This window comes from Cricetulus griseus, chromosome 2, assembly GCF_003668045.3.
Source record: "Cricetulus griseus strain 17A/GY chromosome 2, alternate assembly CriGri-PICRH-1.0, whole genome shotgun sequence".
In the NCBI taxonomy this organism is placed as follows: domain Eukaryota; kingdom Metazoa; phylum Chordata; class Mammalia; order Rodentia; family Cricetidae; genus Cricetulus; species Cricetulus griseus.
Window position 1 is genome coordinate 109,170,956 of NC_048595.1, and position 23,195 is coordinate 109,194,150.

General features: G+C 44.2%; 1 protein-coding gene across 1 annotated transcript in view; it reads left to right on the forward strand.

Moving 5' to 3' along the window:
• The first annotated feature begins 951 nt into the window (after positions 1 to 951).
• The window catches only part of Ankrd6 (ankyrin repeat domain 6), a 59,981-nt gene continuing 37,737 nt past the window's right edge, over positions 952 to 23,195 (forward strand). The window contains exon 1 of the mRNA XM_027403422.2: positions 952 to 1,205. Within this exon, the coding sequence (XP_027259223.1) occupies positions 1,086 to 1,205 (120 nt within the window). The 5' untranslated portion in view covers positions 952 to 1,085. The remainder of the gene's footprint in view (positions 1,206 to 23,195) is intronic.

Below are 23,195 nucleotides of genomic sequence, written 5' to 3' on the forward strand. Positions count from 1 at the left end.
ATGGAACAAACCCCTGACTTGGTTTGTTCTAAGGATAGTCCCAGGTCTACTTGCGAGGACTCTATAGAGTTCTGTTCATTTTGTTCCTTTCATGAAAGGACAAGCTCAAGTTTACTGTAGTTACTGCCTACAGACCACTGTGCACAGTCAGGCTTTTGTCCTAAGTCGTTTAGTGGCCATTTATTTTCCTCCCATTTAGCAAGGGAGTGTGGGGTGTTTGTGGAGGAGTTGTTCCTAAACTGACAGCACTAGAGCTGGCTGCACTGAGTGAAGAACGGTTTTCTTCACGAGGTGGAGTGCTTCATCAGTTCAGGACTGGAGGTGGCCTGGGGCCTGTGCTCAGAACTCATCTGAGTTCTCTGCTCCAGAACCCAGAAGGCTGCACTATTTTCAGAAAGTAAAGGATGAAGAAAATCATGTGCACTGTGTGTGGGTCTCCTCAAAGATGCACTGCCTACCAGGGTCGCCAAGTGCGTGTTAGCCATGGTGGAGTCATAGGGACCTGACCCACAGGGCTAAGGTTGATCACTCACCATACATGTTGTTATGTAGATGACCAGGAGGTGTTCAGGGAATCATATCAGGCCTCTTTTTTTAAGTTAAAAACAATTAATTAAAATATAGTTACATCATTCTCCCCACCTCCCCTCCCTCCACCCCTGTGTTGTGTCACACCTTTTTACCCAGGGTAAAAATGCAGCCTCCCAGTTCTGCGCATCTTGTGGAGAATGGTCCTGAGGAAGGAGGAAGTGGAGAGATTGGCACACTCTGCTGCCTTCCCCTCTGAAATGCTGTGGAAGCTGGCTTTTGATGTCCTGTCTCCTTAGTTTTCATCCCCTGTGCTGTGCACCCAGAAGAATACCCTGAGGTCAGCAGAGGTGTGGTCTGTCTGTCCTTGTGTGCTGAGTGGCACTAATGGCCGCTTTGTTTTGTGACCCCCTAGGACCTGAAGATGGAGTAGTAAAAAGGCATCCCCATGATTCTGAGTACCTTTCCCTGTGGACTCCAGCCCTAGCCAGAGGCTGCATGTGGAGCTGAAGGAACTGACCTCCTGCTTTCTTGAGAACCCCTTCCTCTCCTAATTCATGAGCCAGCAGGATGCGGTCGCTGCGCTTTCAGAACGCCTGCTCATAGCTGCGTACAAAGGCCAAACAGAGAATGTGGTTCAGCTCATCAACAAGGGCGCCAAGGTAGCAGTTACCAAGGTAACGAGGAAAAATGCCATAACTATTCTCTGGGAATAGCTCACCCCTTGTCTGCAGAACTGTTGTTTGATTCATAGCTTTTAAAGAACTGGCTTTGGTAAAGAGATGGAGGCTTGGAAGAAACAAGAAGTACTGAAAATGTCTTCATTGTCATCTTTCAAACGGAGCATTTGTAATTTGCTTTGACAGTCTTTAAAATCACATATGACTTTTTTCTGTCCACCTTTGTAGTCAGTGGACAGGATATCTCTTTGGAGAAGTTTCCTACACAGAGTCTCACTAAAGAGTGAGCTGGGGTGTGGGGGTGGGTGGTCATTATGTTAGGCCGGCCTTCTAGCAAGGTGGACCAGCCTTTGGTCAGGAAGCCTCCCGCCCCCAGTCTCATTGTCCCCATCTGACAGATGACTGTCATTACTACTGTGGGCACTGTTTTCATGTGGGCTTTGCAAGACATTGCTCATCTGTCATCAGCAGACGTTACAATGGCAGATCGGGGAACATTTGGTTGAAGGCAGTTTTATAGCAAAACCCCAAGAAAAGTAGGCCCTGGCCAGGTGTGGTTGTGCCAGCATTAGGGAGGACAGGACCTGCATAGTTGAAGGTTACTGGTGCAAACTTATCCAGCTGCTGTTGCTGTGAGTACTGTAAACACCCCCCCCACCCTCACTTTGGAGATAAGGAAATTGAAGACATTCCTGCCCAGGCAGAAATGCACCTTATATCCGTGGTGCCCCATGGGGAGGGAGCTCTCCTGCCCTCCACCCCAGAGAGAGCTGTGCAAAGGCAGATACAGCCTCATTTTTTCACATAGCATCCTCTGTTAATATCTCTGACTTTCTGAACCAGATGTTGGCCAGTTGTCAGTCTCAGCCACTCATGCATTTGAGCACACAGTGAAAAGTTGTCCTCCGAAAGTTAGAGAAGGAATTCACCAGGACCCATCCATGCTCGTGCCCTAATCTTGGACTTCCTTTGGGGAAATACATTTCTATTATGGCAGCCTGAGCACACAATACAACCACATTGTAATTTTAGAAAATGTCTGTCGTCAGTAAAATACATCCATTCACTACCTCCCTATCCCCAGCTCTCGGTGACTATGAATCTCCTTTTCATTTATGAGTCTTCTTTTCTTGGATATTACATAGAAATGGAACTATATTAATTTCTGGCTGGTTTTATGCCAGCTTAACACCAGCTAGCATCATCAAAGGAGGGAACTTCTAATGAGAAATGCCTCTATAGAATAGCCTATAGGGCAATTCCTTAATTGGTGATTGAAGAGGGAAGGCCCAGCCCATTGTTGGTGGTGTCATTTCTGGGCTGGTGGTCCTGCATTCTGTAAGAAAGCAGGCCAAGCAAACCATGTGAGCTAGCCAGCAAGCAGCCTCCAGGTTCCTGCCCTGTTTGAGTTCCTGTCCTGATTCCCTTCAGTAAGTGAGTAGCAATATGGATGTGTAAACCAAATAAACCCTTTCTTCCCCAACTCAATTTTTGGTCATGGTGTTTTGTCCCAGTAATAGAAACCCTAACTAGATATATGGCATGTTGTCTCTTGTCGTGATTTCATTCATGGGGCATAGTATTATCAAGAGTCATTCATGTTGTAGTAAATGATGCTTCATTCCTTTTTTATGACTGAATAACAATACATAGGAAGCACACAATACATAGTAGTCCCCTAATCTATATTACAGAACCCCCAGTGGATGCCTGATACTACCAAGCCCCATACATACTATGTTGTTTCCTATGTACAGATATTTATTTATTTATTTATTTATTTATTTATTATTTTGGCTTTTATCAAGACAGGGTTTCTCTGGCTTTGGAGGCTGTCCTGGAACTAGCTCTTGTAGACCAGGCTGGTCTCGAACTCACAGAGATCCACCTGCCTCTGCCTCCTGAGTGCTGGGACTAAAGGCATGCGCCACCAATGCCTCACCAGATATTTATAATAGAGTTTAATATGTAAATTAGGCACAGTAAGGAAATGACCACAGTTAATGAAGTAGACCCCCCCACACACACACACACACTATGTATAATATCAGGACACTAAGATAAATTTGTCAGCATCAATGTTGCTGTGCATTGGGACCACTGAACAAAATAATGATACCTTCAACACATGCACTGTAACACCACCATAGTCCGTCTGATGAGTGTGTGGCTGCAGGTAGGAAGGGGGGATAGCCTGGATACACTGGACAAAGGGGTGATTCATGTCCCTGGTGGGATGGAGTGGGACAGAATGAGCTTTCATTGTGTCACTCAGAATTATGCAATTTCAGACTCCAAAATTCTTTGTCTCTTGAATTTTCCATTTACCATTTCAAATTGTGATTGACATTGGTTATTATTCAGAGTGAGATGGTGGTAAGGGAGGATTGTTATACTGTCCTTTAGTCAGTTAGTGGACATTCCTGCTGTTTCTAGTGTAGGGCTACTATGAAAATGGCTGCCAAAGCCACGAGCATCTGCACACACACTTTTGTATGGGCAGAGTTTGCATTTGTGTGGGGTGAATGTCAGGGAGATTGCTGAGTCACACAATAAGTGTGTTTAATGCTGTAAGAAGATGCCATGCCTGTTTTCAAAGTGGGTTTACAATTTCAGATTCCCACCAGCATGTTTGAGGGTCCTGTTTCCTACTTTGCCACCAATGCTTACTATATTCCATTGTTTGTTTGTGGAGATGTTGTCCCATTACTATAATCTAGGCTGGCCTTGACTTCATGGCAGCCCTCTTGCCCCCAGCTTTCCAAGCACTGGGACTACAGGTGTGAGCCACCGTCCCTGGTCACCGTCTCCTTTTAAATACAGATGATCTTTGACTTACAGTGGAGCCATGTGCTGATAAATCCATCATAAATTGAAAATACTGTAGGGGTCAATGCATTTCCTACACCTAACCTACTGGACATCTCAGCTCAATAGCAGTACACTCCAGGGATATCCTCTGCTATCTTTCTGATCATGTGATTTGCTGTTGCTTGCCCAGCATCCCAAGAGGGTCCCATACTGCATATTTCTAGCCTTCAGGGGAAATATCAAGATTTAAAATGATTTCTTGTGAGTGTGCATTACTTTTGTATCAGTGTTGAAGAGTCATAAGTCAAATTACCATAAACCAGAAATCGTCTTTACATGTCTTTACCAAAGTCAAACTTATCCACAAGGAATTTTTAAAACTGATGAAGTACCGTATTCTATGCATATGGGTGTTTTATCTGCAAATGTGTCTGTATACCATTGAAGTGTTTGGTGCATGTACACAGTGTCTGTGTAGTACATTTCATTCAGTGCCTGCAGAGGCTAGAAGAGGGTGTCAGATCCCCTAGGACTGGAGTTACAGACAGTTGTAAGCTGTCATGTGGTGCTGGGAATTGAACCTGAGTCCTCTGGAAGAGCAGTCAGTATTCTTAACCTCCAGGCCATCTCTCCAGCGCCTGCTAGAGAGCTTTAAAAAAAAGGACACCATAGTTGAGGCATTCCCCTTTCCCTTTAGGGAACACATTCAGACAAGGGCAGGGTTCTGGCTTCATCACAGGCAGGACTCTTGGATGCACCATAAGCAGACACACTTATTAAAAGAACCTGGCTCTTCAGCACGTGTGTGAGCAGAACGATGACTAGGGAAAGAATAAAACATCCCCAAGTGCATCTGGGCTTCTCAAGGGGGACATGCACTCAAGGGGGTCTTTACAGCTGGCATGTATGTGATCCTGTGGCTTTCTAAGTTACATGACTCAGAATATAATTTACAAGATTTAAAGGCTAAAGAGTTTTCATTTTGTCAGTGAAGCCGTAAGCTTTCAGGAGGGTATTGTTTCGATTTAGAATAGAAGAAGCACACCAAAAACTCAAGAATGTACATCTTGTTGGCCCCAAGAAGGCATTTTATTTACTGACCTCAACATCTCTGTCTTCGATATCTATAGGAGACCATGACCTTGGTGGGCAATTTGGGATTGATCAGTGCCTGAAGTCTCCCAACTCTGTCCACAGAACAGGAGAACCAGGTCTAGGACTAAGGGCCTCTCTCCCTTCCCATGTTCCTATGATGTTTTCAGTCTTCTTGCTTCTCTTGAAGACATGACTTTTACATCTCATAGCTGTCTTCTTCCCCACCCACTTGCTGCCACATTCTTAGAATATATGTATACTATTGATTGATGAGTTTAATTTATAAAATTAGTCAAATGAATTGTGTTTTCATCACTTACAGCAGAACAGGTTTACATCTTAACTATTTGCAGGAGTGAGTTTCAGTGGTCCTATAGACATTCACACGGTGCCCTAGCTGTTGCCACCATTTGCTTCCAGACCTTTTCCCATCTTTCCAAATGGAAGCCATGTTCTCTCTCATTAAACACTGACTCCTCATCACCCCCACCCCCACCCCCAGCACCTGGAACTCTTCTCTGTCTTTTGAAACAAGATCTCACAATGTCTCTCTGACTGGCCTGGAATTAATTCACAGTGTGGCTCTGATGGGCCTTGAATTCAAAGCTGCCTTCATGGCCATTTTTGTGCACATGATCTTGCTTTAAGACCAAACCTGCATGTCCCCAGCTGGAGCCTGTCATTCTTCTCAGGGTCTCTTTTGTATTGAGTGGCACCCCCACTTGTGATTTTATACCACCCCATTTTCTTTTTTGGTTCCCATTGTCTCTTCACTTGCCACCCTTTTAGTGGGCAGGCCACTTATCCTGCATCCTGAATTTCTTCTTGATGTCTTTCTAGCTGCCTACACTAATGCCACAGGAGACACTTTAGAAAACAGAAAGGTGGAGTTTTCTTTTGAGAAAGCCTTGGTTTTATAGATGCTCACATTATCTACAGAGTTGCCTCATGTAAGAAGTATCCCTGATCCAGGCTTAGTTTTATTAGCTTAGCATCATAAGCTAATATGACCTGGGTAGACCTTCCTCGCTGCTCCTAATGCTGAGCATGGACCAGAGGCTTGCCTGAGGAGCTGTAGGGTTGACTGGCTGCCTGTGGGACTGTTAAGAAACTCCTCTTGGAAGCTAGGAAACAAGGAGGACCCTAAGGGGAAAGGGACAAGATCATCTGAGCAAATTGGGAGCATGGGGGTAGGGGAGAGGGAGCTAGGAGAAAGAGGAGAGGAGGAGGGGAGAGGAGGACATGAGGGAGCAGGAAGTTTGAGTCAGGGGAAGACTAGAGGAGAGCAAGATAAGAGATACCATAATAGAGGGAGCCATTATAGGTTTAAAGAGAAATCTGGCACTAGGGAAATGTCCAGAAATTTACAAGGATAACTTCAACTAACAATCTAAGCAATAGTGGAGAGGCTACCTTAAATGCCCTTCCCAATAATGAGATTGATGACTACCTTATATGCCATCCTAGAGCCTTCCTTCATCCAGTAGCTGATGGAAGCAGAAGCAGACACCCACAGCTAAACACTGAACTGAACTCCTGGAATCCAGCTACAGAGAGGGAGGAGTGATGAGCAAGGGGGTCAAGACCAGGCTAGAGAAACCCACAGAAACAGCTGACCTGAACAAAGGGGAGCTCATGGACCCTAGACTGATATCTGGGAAACCAGCATAGGACCAAACCAGGCCCTGTGAATGTGGGTGTCAGTTAGGAGGCCTGGGCAATCTATGGGGCTTCTGGCAGTGGATTAGTATTTATCCCTAGCATACAAATGGACTTTGGGAGCCTATTCTGCATAGAGGGATACTCTCTCAGCCTAGACACACAGGGGAGGGCCTAGGCCCTGCTTCCAAATGATATGACAGATTTAAAATATCCCCATGGAAGGACTCTGCTTCCCTAGGGAGCAGAAAGGGTTGTGGGGGCAGGGGAGGAGGGAAGGAGAGGGAACTGGGATTGACATGTAAAACAAGCTTGTTTCTAATTTAAATTTTTTTAAAAAAGGAAAAAGAAAAAGAAAACAAGAAGCTCTTTGGAATGCTGTGGCTTCTGCTTCTTCCAAAAGTAACCAGATAAAGTTATTTGGTGAAACTTCAATTAAGAAGAAAATATAACTTCATTCACAAAATTAACAAAGCCTCCATTTTATACCAGTCACTAGCCCTAAGTAATAGGATAGGGACTTAGATAACTAAGAAACAGAAACCAGCTGTGTGTGGGTGGTGCACACCTCTAGCTCTAACACTTGGAAGGTGGTAACAGGAAGATTGGGTGTTCCACAATTGGACTAGGTGCAGAGAGTGAGAGACCTTAGAACATTCAGTCCTAAATGGAAAGTCTCCATCAAAGCCCTCCCCTGGGGACTCAGTGAACTCTGTAGAAGAGGAGGCAGGAAGAGGGCAAGAGACAGTGGGGGTGGAGGACACCAAGGAAACAAGGCCAGCTAAGCCAGGGGGACTGATGCACATGAACTCCCAGAGACGGTGGCAGCATGCACAGGGCCTGAACAGATAAACCAGATGGGTCTCAGCACTGACAGGGGATGTGGACACTGTCTACCATTTTTAACCCAGAGGCTATCTCCAGTTGACAACCACGAAAAAGAAGAATTCATTCTCTCCAATGGAGTCTAAATGGGTATACAAACCACACGTAAAGGCAGGCCCCATGCCCAGCAGTAGATGGCCAACTGAAAATAAACTCAATGATATTTTTGGAGGTTTTGTTTTGTTTGTTTGTTTCCTGAAACTTTGGACATTACTTTAACCTTTCTGATCTCTTGCTTATATATTATGGTTTCTGATTTTGTGTTTTTTATGAGCTTCCTGTGTTTGCATGTATTTGTGCCTCTCGTGCTTTTTGTTTTGTTTTTTGTTTTTTTCTTTTTTGATTGTTTGACCTATTCTGGTTTGTTTGTTTGCCTGTTTGTTTTCTAAAGAAAAAGAAAACAAAGATTGGTTGGTGGGGAGGGTATGGGAGGAGATAAGGAAGGAGAGACTGTGATCAAAATATATGAAAAAAATATTTTCAATTAAAAAAAAATCAGTGACTCAAGATGTTCTGAGCTTTGTAGCGAGTCTCAACCAAACAAAACAAAAAGTAGAACCCTTGATTTCCAGGAGGCTATGCACAGAGTTGTCCCAGAGGGTAGACGTGAGGCAGAGGGGCAAAGTTCAGCAGGGAGTGGGGGACGGTCGCTTTAAGAAAGAAGGCTCTTCAGACATGTGCAGGTGATCTGAAATCAAGTCACCTATAAATGACCTGGGAGAGACGATAGAGGAGGCACAGAGGCCACATGCCACTCAGAGGTAGCTGCCTGGGCTTTGGTCCTTGCCCCTAGTTACAGCCATGTGACCTGTACCTGTGCCTTCCTCTCCCCCTTCCTTGGCATCACACCCAGGCATGATGGCTCTAGATTGGTATCTACTGCTGTCTGTAAAAACGGTGCATAGAGCATGGTGAGAGGAGGGGCTAAAGGGGAGAGGGAGAAGAGTCTGCAGAAAGCATTTTGAGTAAATGCCTGGTGTGTCATAGCACTCCTCTTGCCACCTCCCTTCCCCCTCTCTTCCTGTCCTCAAGTCCTGTTCTCAGGACCAGGGAATATTTTTGCGTGTTTCCAGAAGTACTTATGCATGTAAAAGCAGGTTTACAATCACTTAAAAATGCAAACGGGCCCATACTCTGCATAGCAATTCTTTATGAGCTACTTAAGAGCTTTACCGGATGGATCTAGTTGTTTGGTGAAATGGCCCTGCATCTCTCATTATGTGGCCAGACTGTAACCATCTGAGCAGTTACTGTTCCGCATGGTCTCTGCTGCAGTGTACACACTTGATGTCTCTTCCAGACATAGACATCTCTACTGAGCAAATTCCTAGAAAATGCCTGAAGCAAAACGTGTATTAAAGTTATAATGATTCCACTGAAGGGCCAGTCTGGCTCACCTACAGAGAGCTTTTGGGAATAAGGATTGGTGGGTAAAGAGACAGGACTTGGATAAGATTGTGTAGTTGTGTTTTTTGGGGGGGGACACTAACCAACTCCCCCAAAAAGAGACTTGTTATTAATTATGAAAGCTCAGCCTTTAGCTTAGGCTTCTCCCACTAGCTCTTATAACTTAATTTAACCTGTTTTTATTCAGCCGCATTTTGCCTCAGGGCTTTTTCTCTTTCTTTCATTCTGTTATGTCCTGCTTTCCTGCTTCTCTATGTCTGGCTGGATGGCCCCTGGCATTTCCCTCTCTCCATCTGTCTCTCTAAAGCCTAGATTCCTCCTCCTATTTACTCTCTCTGCCCTGAAGTTCCACCTATACCTCCTGCCTAGCTATGGCCATTTAACTTTTCATTAGACCAATCAGGTGCCTAAGGCAAGCAAGGTAAACGAATGCAACACATCTTTACATAATTAAACTAATGTTCCACTACAAAATTGTACAGGCTTCCTGTAGCTACCCCAACAATCTCCCATAGTCAGGGACACCCAAACAAAGGGCATGAGACTATCTTACAATTTTGGAGGCTGGAGTGTGAGATCAAGCCATGCTGTCTGAACCTAGGGGTGAACTAGTCCTGCTTCTTACTGCTGGTAGTTGGTGGTCCTGGGCTTACAGGGGTAACACCCAATACCCTCCTCTGTCTTCATATGGGTTTCTCTCTGTGATTTGTGCAACCAAGGACCTTCACTTAAGCATTAAGGTTTCAACCTGATCCAGTATGACATCATCAAAACTCTTTTACAAAGGCTTAGTAAAATCATGCAGACCTGAGGGGTCAGAGTAGAGCTAACTAGGTGGGGAAGGGCAAGAGAGGAATGGCTTGGGATACTTAGGGCCAGGACTTTGAGAGACATGGAGTATATTACATGCCCATTATCTGGGTGAAAGTCTGGTTGTGCTTTGCCTGAGACAAGTGACTGTAGACAGGTGGCATGGTATTTTTCACCCAGTGCAGTGACACCTCTGAGAATGAAGGGCTTTGCTACAGTTAAGGCAAGTGTGCCTAGAAACCCATGCTATAAGGATTCAGTCTCTGATTGTGGTGATATGAAGCAGTGTTAATCTCACCAGATGAGAATAAGACCACTACCATGATCTTTGAGCCAAATTTAAAGCAAGCTTTATTAAATACTGGCCAGGTTGATGGATACTAGCCAGGTTCATGCCCAGAATTCCTGGAGAATGGCCAGGAATTATGAAGGCAAAACAAGGCTCCATACTTCCTGCCTATGTGTGATCAAGCATATCCTGTACAGTTGGGGCAACCAACCTTGTTTTATAAATCTCTTACAGTAATTGAAACTTAAAACCTAACTTTAGCCCTCACAATGGGGCCTAGAAAGAAGTCTTAAGTCGTTGGTAGCATGCCCCAAAGGGTATAGTGAGCCCTAGCCCCTAGCCTTCCTGTCTTGTGTTTGCTGGCCACAGGCTCTTTTGCTATGATGTCCTTTCTCACCACCCTATGGCCTCCTCTAATCTTAGACTAGAATATCCAAAACCAGGACTCAAAACCTACCTTTTTTTCTTTATAAGTTTAATTATCTGAAGTATTTGTTATAGTAACAGAATACGGACTACTATAGATTTCTGTTAGTAACTGCACAGGCACAGTGCACATAAACCAGACTGCCCCTGATTTGCAGGACTGCATGGCTGCTCTAGTATGAAGGTAACTTTCCCAGGTGGGGCTCTGGTCTATTTCAGCTTGTGGCTTTGTGTTTCGTACTGGGACTTATTTGTAAGGTTTGTGTTGGAACTGGTGTTTGCCAGTCTGTTAATTTATGGTAATTTTCTTGAAGTTTCTGTTCCCTAGGGGTGGGGTGGGGTGGATAATGGGAAAATAGATGGCTACAAGGTTTCTGGTAGATAAAATCTTTCACTTGAGAAAGTGTGCTATGTATAGCGTACTTCTAGAACTTCATGAATATATTTAAAGAGACTTTAAAACATTTATTTGTTGTTGTATATAGTGACATGTATATGCATGGTGTGTGTATGTGCACAGATTACATGTGCATGAACAGAGATCGGGAGCTGGTTCTCTCCATGTGGCTTCCAGAGACTGAACTCAGGTTATCAATCAGGCTTGGTAAAAAGCACCTTTACCCACTAAGCCATCTTACTGGTCCTAAAAAGAATTTTTAATCTGTACCTGGTATTCTAGGCCTGTAATCCCAGCTATTCAGAATGCTGAAGCAAGAAGGTGGCAAGTTTGGGCTAGTTTGTACTACAGACTAAGTTCAAAACTAGCCTAGATACCTTAGTAAGATCTTGTTTCAAAACAGTTAAAAGTGGACTGGAGAGATGGCTCAGAGGTTAAAAACACTGACTGCTCTTTCTGAGGTCCTGTGTTCAAATAGCTCATAAACATCTATAATGGGATCTGATGCCCTCTTCTGGCACACAGGAGAATATGCAGATAGCATAGAATACATACATACATACATACATACATACATACATACATACATACATACATACATCTTTCTTAAATAGAGTAAAAGCAGGGTGGGGCAGCTCATTTGGAGAACATTACATGCATGTGACCCTAAATTCAGTACCCAGTACCACCACCCCCACACACACCAAAATGGAATCATTTCCATCTCTAAATAGGTGATGATCTAATGTGGAGGAGGGCATGCAGTCTCTCACCAGAGCGTCCCTCTCTGTGTTACTTGTTTCTTACAGTTCCTGTCCTGAGACATTCCATATGCAGTAATGCAAACAGATACGATAGTATCCATTTTCCCTTTTACATAAATTATAGGATATTATACATTCTGTCTTCTTTTTATTTTTGTTTGTTTTGTCTTTCTGAGACAAGTTCTCACTATGTAGCCTTTGCTGGTCTGGAACTCATAGAGATCTGCCTGTCTCTGCCTCCGGGGTGCTGGGATTAAAGGTGTACACCTCCATGCCTAGCAGAAGCGCCCTCTTTGGGTTACTTAATGATGTGTGGTGAAACCATACTTGGGGTTCCTAATCCCAATTAATTGTGTATTAATGGGTGCATGGGTTATGCTAATCTTTTGTTTTTACAAATTATGCTCTCTTTTGTTTTGAGGCATGTCCCATAGTGTGCTTATATTTGTGGGGTAAATTTCTCCAAGTGGTACCACTGGGTCAGAATTTGTGTGCCCTTGTAATTTTGACAGCTGGAGCCAGTTGTTCAATGTGTTGTGAACAGTGGACATCCACAGCACTGTATGAGAGAACACTGGGCTCTTCTTCTTTTCTTTTCTTTTTTTTTAAGATTTACATATTTATTATGAATTCAATGTCCTGTCTGCATGCATGCCTACAAGGCAGAAGAGGACACCAGGTATTTGTGAGCCACCTTGCATTACAGGTGGTTGTGAGCCACCATGTGGTTGCTGGAAATTGAACTCAGGACCTGTGGAAGAGCAGTCACTGATCTTAACCACTGAGCCATCTCTCCAGCCTGCTTCCAAGGCTCCTCTTTCCCCCTCCATTTGAACTCAGCCCACCTTGTTCTGGAGCTAGTATAGTCAGTCTGGCATCTGACCTCTGTTCCTCTTCACCTCAGCATGGGTCCATAGCATTTCCTCTGAGAACTAGAGAAACAGAGGAGCAAGCTGAGAGAGGAATGGGGGTGATCCTGTCTCTTCTCTCCTTCATGGCCTTTTATTTAGACTGGAAAGCAGGAGTGCCTCTGAGACCATGTGGGATGGTTAGGGCCTGTACAGGCTGCTGCCATACCTAGTCCCATATGCTCTGTGGAGCAGTATATTCCACTTGGGAAAACGGCATTGAGGGTATAGACATACATGTCAAACTAAATAAGGTATCTGATGTGTGTGTGGGGGGTGGGTGCTTGACGTTGTCCCCATGCTCTTTTACACAGCCAGCAAGCACTTGACTGCTAGTTGATACCCCAGCCCTCAATACCTACTTTGCAACAGCTACAGACATTGCCAATGGAAAGAAAATCTCAAATGGAGAAATTCAGGCTTCTATGGATTATCATCCGAAATCACTAGGGAAAATTGATTTATGGTGGTAGTTCTGAGCAATAATTGTAATATAATAAAGCGTTAAGATTTTATTTATTAGTGACAAACTCATTAAGTAACAACTGGTTCAAACAGTAAGTGGAAAGCTTTCAAACATATAGGTTGTTAGTAAAGTAAAAATAAATTTGCCTATTAGTATAGCACTGGCTGGTATCCATAGGATCTTCACAGTGTACCACCGACATTGTCTATAACTTTGAGCCAGTGGGGGGCTTGGCAATAAATAATCTGGAGTCACACCATGGTTTGTGATAGGACATGAAAGTTGCCTCTGGCTCATGGATTTTGTGCAACCTATGCACAGTGTGCAGCTCTACCACCTCACTCATGTCCCAGCACACAGCTCAGGGCTGTGAAGGCCACCCACTTGTCTATACCCAGAACTTTTCCAACTCTCCACACTAAAACTCTGTCCTCTTCCCGGAGCCCCTACTGACCACCATCCTACATCTTGTCCCTTTGAATTTGTTAACCATCTTTCACAATTCCTATTAAGGGTGGAGATAACAGAGCTCAGTCACCTTGTCTCCAAGCCTGGCCAGCTTACTAACCCTCTCAGGCCTTCATTTCATTTCCTGTCTGTTTGATGATGAAGTGATGTAATCCATGCTTACACAAGGTAATCTAGGGGGAGGACAGGGCTCAGTTAACTATGGCTATAACCAGCATGATGACCATGGTCCACGGAAGTTCCTTGTTCTCGGTGGTTCCTTTGGGTCAGTGGTTCTAAGTATTGGCTAGAGGTAGAAGCATTTGGACAACCTTAAAAAGTGCTAATGCCCAGGCCTGGTTCAGGGGATACTTGATTTAACTAGTTTGGGATATGGCCTGAGCTTGAGGAGTTCCCAAGTATTCAGAGGGAGAATACAAATTGCTCTAGGAGCTTCTCTTGTGGGGGGTAGGATTATACTGTCTGTAGGGCTTGGTGAATATGAAATACTGATATCCTGAATGTCATAATTCAAAACAATGAGTTTAATAGGAAGCAAATGCATCAATATGGAAATGCAGTGTGTGCTGTGAATTCTTATGTGGCTTGCCTCTGGGAAAACACCCAGAAAAGTATGTGTTTAATAATGGAATCAATCATAAGTGCTGACTTACTCTTCTGAGGTTCTTGATAAGGCAGACATCATGGGGACTCATGCTTCTAGCAAAGGTATGTAGACACCTTCAGGTGATGCTTTCTGGAGGGAAGAGAAAAGATGACTACTCAGATTGGGAGGTATACTGGAAAATTAACATGAAGGTGTTGGCAAGAACCTCTGCCTGGGCCTTTGAGGGCTGCTCTGTAACTGAGGAGAACAAGCCTCAGGACCTAGGGATCGACCTAGAACTCCGGTCTCCTAGGTGATTCAAAGGCTGCTGTTGAAGTGGAATCCAGAATTTGGTCTCTGGTCTCGTCACTGCTTTTCTTTGCTGCTCCCTTAATATAGGGAATTTGTGGGCATGTTCACTGGCTTTTCTGGGCCTCTTGCTCTCAGTATAGGCCTTAGTTAAGTGGTGCTCACTGGGGATGGAGGTGTCCTTGTTTGCACTCCAGCTCTGGCTAGACCTGGTAGAGATACTGCCTCAGAGATATCAGCTGCTGCCTGGGTGATCTGTAGGAAGCCAGGCATCACCCTCCATTGTGTTTAGGCAGTGCTGCTGGTATTCAGTTGCCTCAGCAGACTCCACAGAAACCCTCTATCTTACACATCTAAGTGTTTGGTAACCCAGATAAAGTTCCACGAAATTTCCCCCAAACCATGTAGGTCCTAAGCTCCCAGACATATAGGTTAATAGACCTTTAAATGCTTTATTTATTTCTTGTATGTATATGCATGATATGGGTGTGTGGGGGGGTGATGGGTGTCCCAGCATGCATGTGAAGGTCAGAAGATAACTTTACAAAGTTGGTCCTCTTCTCCCACCTTTCCAGGACGTGGCTAATGGGTTGTAACTACATGTTTTGTTACATGTTGTAGCCCCACTGAGTGTCAGAATTGTAAAGTCCTCCGTTATGCTTGTATCTTTCTGAACAAATACAAGCCAATCATTAGCACATTGAAAGATTCCCAAAGCAGCAATCTGCTAACTAGTGGTTGGTGGGTGTTGGTCTATGAAGACCAAGGAAGAAAGCTGGCCTGGGGCCTCTGGCCAGAACCAGCACAGGGGACTCCTGCTGAGTCCTGGGAGTCCTTTGACCTGTCTTCATTCTTTTCATTTGTAATGACTTCCATTTCAGAAAATACCCTAAAGAGCATGTTTAGAGACTGAAATTCCTTCCTCTGCAGGTCCATTGCTTCCAGTAGGATGAGCTGTTGTATATTTGAGATTGATGTAAGCCAGTGACTTAGGGTATGTGGTTTAATGGGTGGCAGTTAAGCCTGTTTGTTTTTAGCCCTTGTTTCTGTTGAATGCAGCAATATAGAAAAAAAAATCATATACAGAGATCAAGAGAAATTTACTTCAAGCTTGCAAGCCCTGTTTAGTAGCAGTATACGCTACAGGCCCTCCGGTGTCCAAGATCAGGCCATGTATGTACAGTTGTTTTTCATAGTTGAGGATGAGTGTCAAGGTCAGGGTACCTGAGGATTTGGTTCCTGGTGAGGGTTCTTTCTGGTGTATATATATAGATGGCCACCTTCTCTGTCATCACATACTCAGAGCAGGGTGGGGAGTGATTAATACTCCCTTCAAAGGATGCCAATACCATTCTAGAAGGCCCTCCCTGAAGACCTCCCTGATGTTAATTAACTCCCAAAGGCGCCATCTTCAGACACTATTGCATTGAGGGCTAGAGCTTTAGCATCTGAATTCTGGGGGAAACCCAGACATTTGGTTCATAACAGATTCAGCCAACTGAAGACAGAAAATCTATTTGAGACTATAAATTATCCTCATCCGGTAGATGCGACTTGAAGCCGTGTGCTGTCTTCATTTGGTTTTGAAAAGTTTAAGAGATGGAAGGCATGAGAAATATTAAAAAGAAATTAAAGCTGGCTGTGGTAGCATACATCTTTAATTCCAGTACTTGGGAGGCAGAGGCAGGCAGATCTGGTCTACATAGTGAGTTCCAGGCCAGCCAGAGTCACGTAGTTAGACCTTGTCTCAAAACACAACAAAACAAATTGTATTTGTAATATGTGCTGAACACGACTTTCTTTTCATACTATTACAGCACAGCAACTGTTTACATAGGGTCTGCATTTTCTACAGTTGGCATTATAAATAGTCTAGAGGCAGTTTGTAGTATACCAGAGGAGTGTGGAGCTCCTATGCCTATACTGTGCCATTCTGTGTATGGGGTGAGTATCTGAGGGAGGTCCTGGAGCCTGTAGTTTCCAAAGGATACTGATGAAGGAGTGTATCTGCAGATGTTTTACTTCCGGAGGACCTGAGTTCAATTCCAAGCACTCACATGGCCGCTCTGTAACTGTCTGTAACTTCAGCTCCAGATGATCCAATGCCCTCTTCTGGCCTCCATGGACACCAGGTACATACATAGTGCAAAGAAATATTCACGCCGGGCATTGGTGGTGCACGCCTTTAATCCCAGCACTCAGGAGGCAGAGGCAGGTGGATCTCTGTGAGTTCGAGACCAGCCTGGTCTACAAGAGCTAGTTCCAGGACAGCCTCCAAAGCCACAGAGAAATCCTGTCTCAAAAAAACAAATGGAAAAAAAAAAAGAAAAAAGAAATATTCAGATGTGCACATGTTATGCATGCATGTATGCATATAGACTAAATACTAATACATGTAAAATAAATGTAAATGAAATCTTTCTTTAAAAAGAAAAAGAAAAAGCATTTGACAACATCCCATACTCAAGTGTAGTAAGAATTCTCAGCAATGCAGAATTGAAGGGTTTTCTACATATGGTAAAGACCAGCTGCAGAAAACAAAATAACACAACAACAGGAACCCTCGTTGGCATCGTGCTGCATGGTGAGAAAGGAAACACTTTCCTGCTGAGACCAGGAAGAAGATGGGAACCTCTGCTCATCCCACATGATCTGGAAATTCTAGCCATTTCAGTAGGCAAAGAAAGAGCAGAGAAGCAAATAGGCTGAAAACCAGTGTACACCTGAATGGTGGTCATGACTGTACAACACTGAATTGATTTGGTGCCTCTGAATTTTACATTAAAACAAGGTAAGATGAAAAATGTTTATGTTGTGTATATTTTACCACAATAAAACAACCCCCCCCACACACACACACTGACCCAGGAAGCAGCAGAACATTAACTGTTTTAATTCTTATGAAATTTCTAATATTCCTGCTCTACCTCCCAAATTCTCAGCCTGCATGTGTGAGCCATCATGCCCAGTCCAGAATAAAAATATTATTTTATTCTTTTGGGGGGGGGTTCGAGACAGGATTTCTTTGTGTATCTCTGGCTGTCCTGAAACTCTCTTTGTAGACTAGACTGGTCTCACAGAGATGCACCTGCTTCTGCCTCTGCCTCTGGAATGCCAGGATTAAAGGCATGCATCACCACCACCTGGCCATTCTTAGTCTTACCACTGAGGGGAAGGAAGGCAGTGCAAATAAGTAGGTTGTTCCAGGAATGCACGGAGAATCCCAGGGCTCATTATGCCAACAAATGATGGGAGGAAAACCTCATATTGACCATTCTGAAATGGCAGTGACTCTCATTCCCTGAAGAGGGTGTCCCTTCCTTCCCCCTATAGTGCACCATGCACTGGGTCACGTGCCTCGCCTGTCAGTGCGTCACCTCACCATCCACACCTCTGAAGAAGGGCTTGCGCGGATGATGCCTTGTCACGTAGGCGCATGTTGTGCCATAGCAGATGATGGAATCCTGAACAGCCAATTAAATTACATAAACCATTTTTAATTGACTTGTTGGTAGACAATTTTGAAGGAAGCCTAACCCTGAAAATTAATGTGTCACCACAAAAGGAATTTTTTTTTCTTTTTCTTTTTTGAAACAGGGTTTCTCTGTGAAACAGTCCTGGCTGACCTGGAACTCACTTTGTAGACCAGGCTGGCCTCAAACTCACAGAGATGTAATGCCTCTGCCTCCCAAGTGCTAAGATTAAAGGCAAGTGCCACCACTGCCTAGCCAAAAGGATTTTTTTTAAATTAATGAAATCTAATTATTTGAAACAATTGGTTAAAAATTGTTTCCTCTCCAAATTATTGATGATTATTGGTATTTTAAAGAATTGTCCCAGTAATGGATATTGCTGCCCAGTCAGGAATCACCATTTGTCCATTCTGTTACATTTTGTCCTGTTACTCTGCAGTTCTTCAATCTTGCTGCTTTCATCACCTGTGGTCTGGTTAAGATATGATATGATAAGATATGTCACTTATCCAAGTAAGCAAAGCATGTTTGTCATAAGGAGAGAAAGCTCTGGAAAATTTTAGACTGTAAGTTTTTAAATGTGAACTTTCATTGTCTTCCTTTCCCTCAATCCATGCCATTTCCTTCTATTTGTCTTCATAACTTTGTCTCATTGAATTGTAAGCCTGAGAAGTTTAAAGTTCTGAGGGCTGGAGAGATGGCTATCAGTTAAGAGCACTGGCTGCTCTTCCAGAGAACCCAGGTTCAATTCCCAGCACCCACCTGGCAGCTCATAGCTCTAGTTCCGGAGGATCCAACACTCTCACACAGACATACAAATGCAGATGAAATTATATAAATAAATAAATAAATAAAATTTTTAAGATGTCCTTCTGAACAAATTCCAAATCATTGTAGGCAGTAGTTGAAACTCTCAAGGAATATAGTCAAGGGTGGGAGGGCCCTTGGGGAAACTGGGGGCTCTTCAGGTATTTAAAAACAAACTGAGCAGCCCCAAGGCCACTGTCTGAGGCAGAAGTAAATGAGAAATGCAATCTTGAGATGTCAAGTCTCATTTGTTGTAGAGTCATAACTGCCTGGGACTTACTACCCTCATCCAAATTAAACTCTCAAAGATATTTTCCTAAAATAGGTGTGGCGGTGCAGTCTGTAATTCTGGCTCATGGGAGATGGTAAGGAGGATTAAGAGTTCAACACAGGGCTTCGGTAGTGCACACCTTTAATCCCAACACTCAGGAGGCAGAGGCAGGCAGATCTCTGAGTTCAAGGCCAGCCTGGTCTACAGAGTGAGTTCCAGGACAGCCAGGATATACAGAGAAACCCTGTCTTGAAAAAAACAAAAAAAAAAAAAAAATGAGAGAGAGTTCAAGCTATACAGTGAGTTTGAGGCCAGCCTCGGCTACATGAGACCTTGACTCAAAAAAAAAAAAAAAAAAAAACAAAAAACAGGCACCCCCCCACACCTGAATGTCATGTTTCTAACACATGCTCATGCTTTCTTTAAAAGCCTTGCATTCTCTTGCCACACTGTTCACCTCCAGCAAGGGCTGGATGGTTCTCATCTGCTGTTTCTTACCATTTCCTAAGGAAAGGATGTGCTGTCCTTAATTTCTTCCCACTATAGAGTTTGCCCTCAAGTGGGCCTCATCTAACCACCTGTCTCCTTGAAGCATCCCAGTTAAAATTGTTTATAAAGTTGTTTTATTTATTTGAGCTAATGAGTCTCCGTTTTATTAGTTCCCCTCACCCCCACCTTCCTTTGGAGTCTAGTCTGTTCTGTGTTGTTCTTTTGGCTTTTTCCCAGGTCTCTATGAGGCTCTGGGAAAATAAATTTCATTGAGCGAAGCTGTGTTTCTGGAATGGCTGCATGCCAGTCAGCACCCATGCACTTTACTCTTGAGATGTGCTGTTAGAGCATCCGGAATGCTCATGAAGCTGCATTGCTGGTCTAAAAAGTCTGCCTTTTAGTAAGCAGAAGCAGGAGCAGGCCTGGGTGCATGAGCAACCAGGGTTGTTCGTGACCCAGGCACCGGGACTTCGGGAGGTTTTGGGGGATGGAATCTTCTTTTGCTTTTTTTGTGGGTTGTGGTTCTCAAATGACCCTGAGTCACCATTACTTGGGTCCTGGACCTTCTCAAAGAGGGCTCAGTGTCCAACAGGGAGGCCCAGCCCCATGTATGAACAGATATTGTATTGGGAAAGACATCTCTTGCCTTTGATATTTAGTTTAACTTTATCTGTATTCTCTTGTCATCCTCATTGTTGGGAGATCACTGTCTTAGTGTGATTCCTTCTGGAATGTCCCCTGACAGCCCTCCCTGCTTCTCTCACTGGAGTAGCAAGGACCTTTTGCTCCCTTATTACAGTCACCTGTGAGTGTAATTTATGGGCCACCTGCTGGAAGGGAGCCTCTCCTGTGTCAGCTCTGTAGATGTCCATTACACCTGCCTGAACACAGAGCCATTCCAAGCCACTGTCCCAGAACGGTTGTCAGTGGGGCTGCTTTTCTGTGGCTACTGTTGGGCAGCATCCCCAAGCTATGTTTACTCTTTGGCTGCCTGAAGTGAAGCAGCCTCTACCTCACCTTAGCTGGGTGAAAGAAATGAGGGCTACACCTCCTCTCACTCTCCTGGCCTGGCATGGCCTGCCCTGAAACTACAACTGTGAACCATGATCACAGCAAGTGCTAAAGATACCCTCGCAGGATCCCACATAGAGTTGATAGAATTTAACCCTTTGGTGGTTATGTTTTGGATTTATTAAAAGATTATAGGTAACTTGGAGTTGGAGAGATGGTTCAGTGGTTAAAAGCACTTGGTGCTCTTACAAAGGACCAAGATTTGGTTTCCAGCACTGGCAACCATCAGTAACTCCAGTTCCAGGGCATCTGACACCTTCTTCTGGATGCCATAGGCATCCAGAAGAATATGTATGGCACCTATATACATGCAGGCAAAATACTCAAACACATAAAAATAAAAGTATATATTTTAAAAAGAGTATAGGCAAATCTAAAGGGTGATTGGCCTGACAGCTAATGGGTGAAGTGGCACTCACACTGACAATCCCACACTCAGTATCCACCTCTCAGACATTTATTAGAAATGCAGATTATTAGGTTTCATCCAAACTCTGAATCAGGAACTCTGGCAAGAGGCGCAGCTGTCTGTGTTACAGCTAGTCCTCCAGGAGATTCTGATGCCCGGGAGAAGAACTGCTGTCACCAGGTGTACTGTTGCTAGTGTCACTGTGTGTACTGTTGCTGCAAGGAGCTGTATGGTTTTGTGTAGCTTGTGAATATAACTGTCAAAGCGTATAGAAGAAATGCTCTGGTTCAGTGTTCTGCACTAATGACAATGAAAAAGGCACCAAGAAAAGTGCAGCCAGAGAAATAGCTCTTGCTTGCGCAGGCCCAATCTGGCAGATTTAGCCAGGGGGACCCTCTTTGGAACACTTTTCCTGGCCCCTCCTCATCTCATCCTGTGTTCACAACTGTCACAGATCAGAGTCACCCAGGAAGGTTGTATAAGCACTGTGTGTACTATGGGGTCCTATAGTTGACTGGAAACCCTGCAGGAAGGAGTGTGTCAGACATCACAGACAGATAAGCTCCCCAGAAGGTTTAGGAGTACAGAGAAAGTAGAACATCCCTGCTCGTCCTTTCAGATCTGAGGAAACCAGGTGGATCTCAGAACTCCAAGGGGTCAGTGTCTGGGTACAACATTCAAGACCCTGAGAGCATCCCAAAAGCCAGGCCCACTGCTCCCTTATCCATGACTGGAACCCTGTGCTATTTAGATTTTGTAAATTTGACACAAGCCAGGGTCAGGAACTGTCTATATCACATTGGTCTGTAGGCAAGTCTGTGGGACTTTCCTTGATTGATGGTTGATATGCAAGGTGGTGCTTCCCCTAGGCAGGTGTTCCTGGATGTGTAAGACAGCAAGCAGACTGAACAAACCAAAAAGCAGTATTCCTCCATGGTCTCTGCTGCAGTGCCTGCCCCCAGGTTCCTGCCCTGCCTTCCCTTAATGATGACTTTCACATGGAAATGTCAGATAAACTCTTTCCTTTTAAAGTTGCTTTTGGTCATGATGTTTATAACAACAATAGAAAGCAAACTAACACACACACACACATACACACCACACCAGGGCAGTGTATCATGAATCAGAGCATGGGGTAGGGTCATAGAGCTCAAGGGCTGAGTCTATATTTCTAGAACAATGGCAGTCTCTTTGTGCCTCTTGCTTCCTCACCTGTAAAATGGGTTTGATAGTGTCTATCTCATAGAGTTGGATGTTATGATAAATCTTTCTGCCAAAAGCCGCCTGAGCCCCACCGCCACGTGTGAGCTTTACGCCAGCTGCCCGTCTGAGTTAGGGCCCAAATGAATACACAGAAACTTGTATTAGGTACAATGCTGCTTGGCCAATGACTAGGATTCTCATCTGTTATCTCAGTCTTAACTATCATAAACCTATATACTTTATAAGACTTATCTTATTGGATGCCTTATTGGCGTCCCTCCTTGCCGGTGGATCACATTGTGCCGCTGGAGCAGGAGTGGAGGGGAAAGGAGGCACGCTTCCTGATTCTCCTTCTTTAAATATGAGTCTCCTTGCTATGTCACTTCCTGCCTGGATCAGCACTTCTCTACTACATTTCCCAGAATCCTCTTTGACTCCTAGTCCTGTCTAACTTGCTGTCTCATTGGCCAAACAGTATTTTATTCAACAATCAATAAGATAAGCATACACAGAAGTACTTTCCCCATCAGTTGGAGGACTGAATGAGCTAACATGTGTGAGGTTAAGACAGTGTCTTCAGTGCAGTGAGCATCTACTGCCGCTGTCTCTTGTTCTTGTCTTCATCGTTCTCTGCAGACTGAGACGGTCTAGGCTGGGTCAGGCTTGTCTTTGAAAGTAACTAGGGTAGTGCATCAACTTCACACCATTTGTATTATACAGTCTTTTCTCTGCTTACATTTCCTTCCCAACCACTCCTAAGGGCGTGGAAATGGCAGCAGTTTCATCTTGACTTAGGTTGTTCAAAGATGCCTCTAAGGATCTATTTTCTTGTGTTTTCCATAAATTGGGGCAGGGGTGTGCTGTGCACTGGGTGGGGAGAACCTGCTTTCTGACAGGTCCCACTGTTCTTGATTTTCACTACAGAATGTTCTGAAAAACAGAATGTTCTTGCATTCTTCTTTTGTTGGGATGGACAGCTTCAGC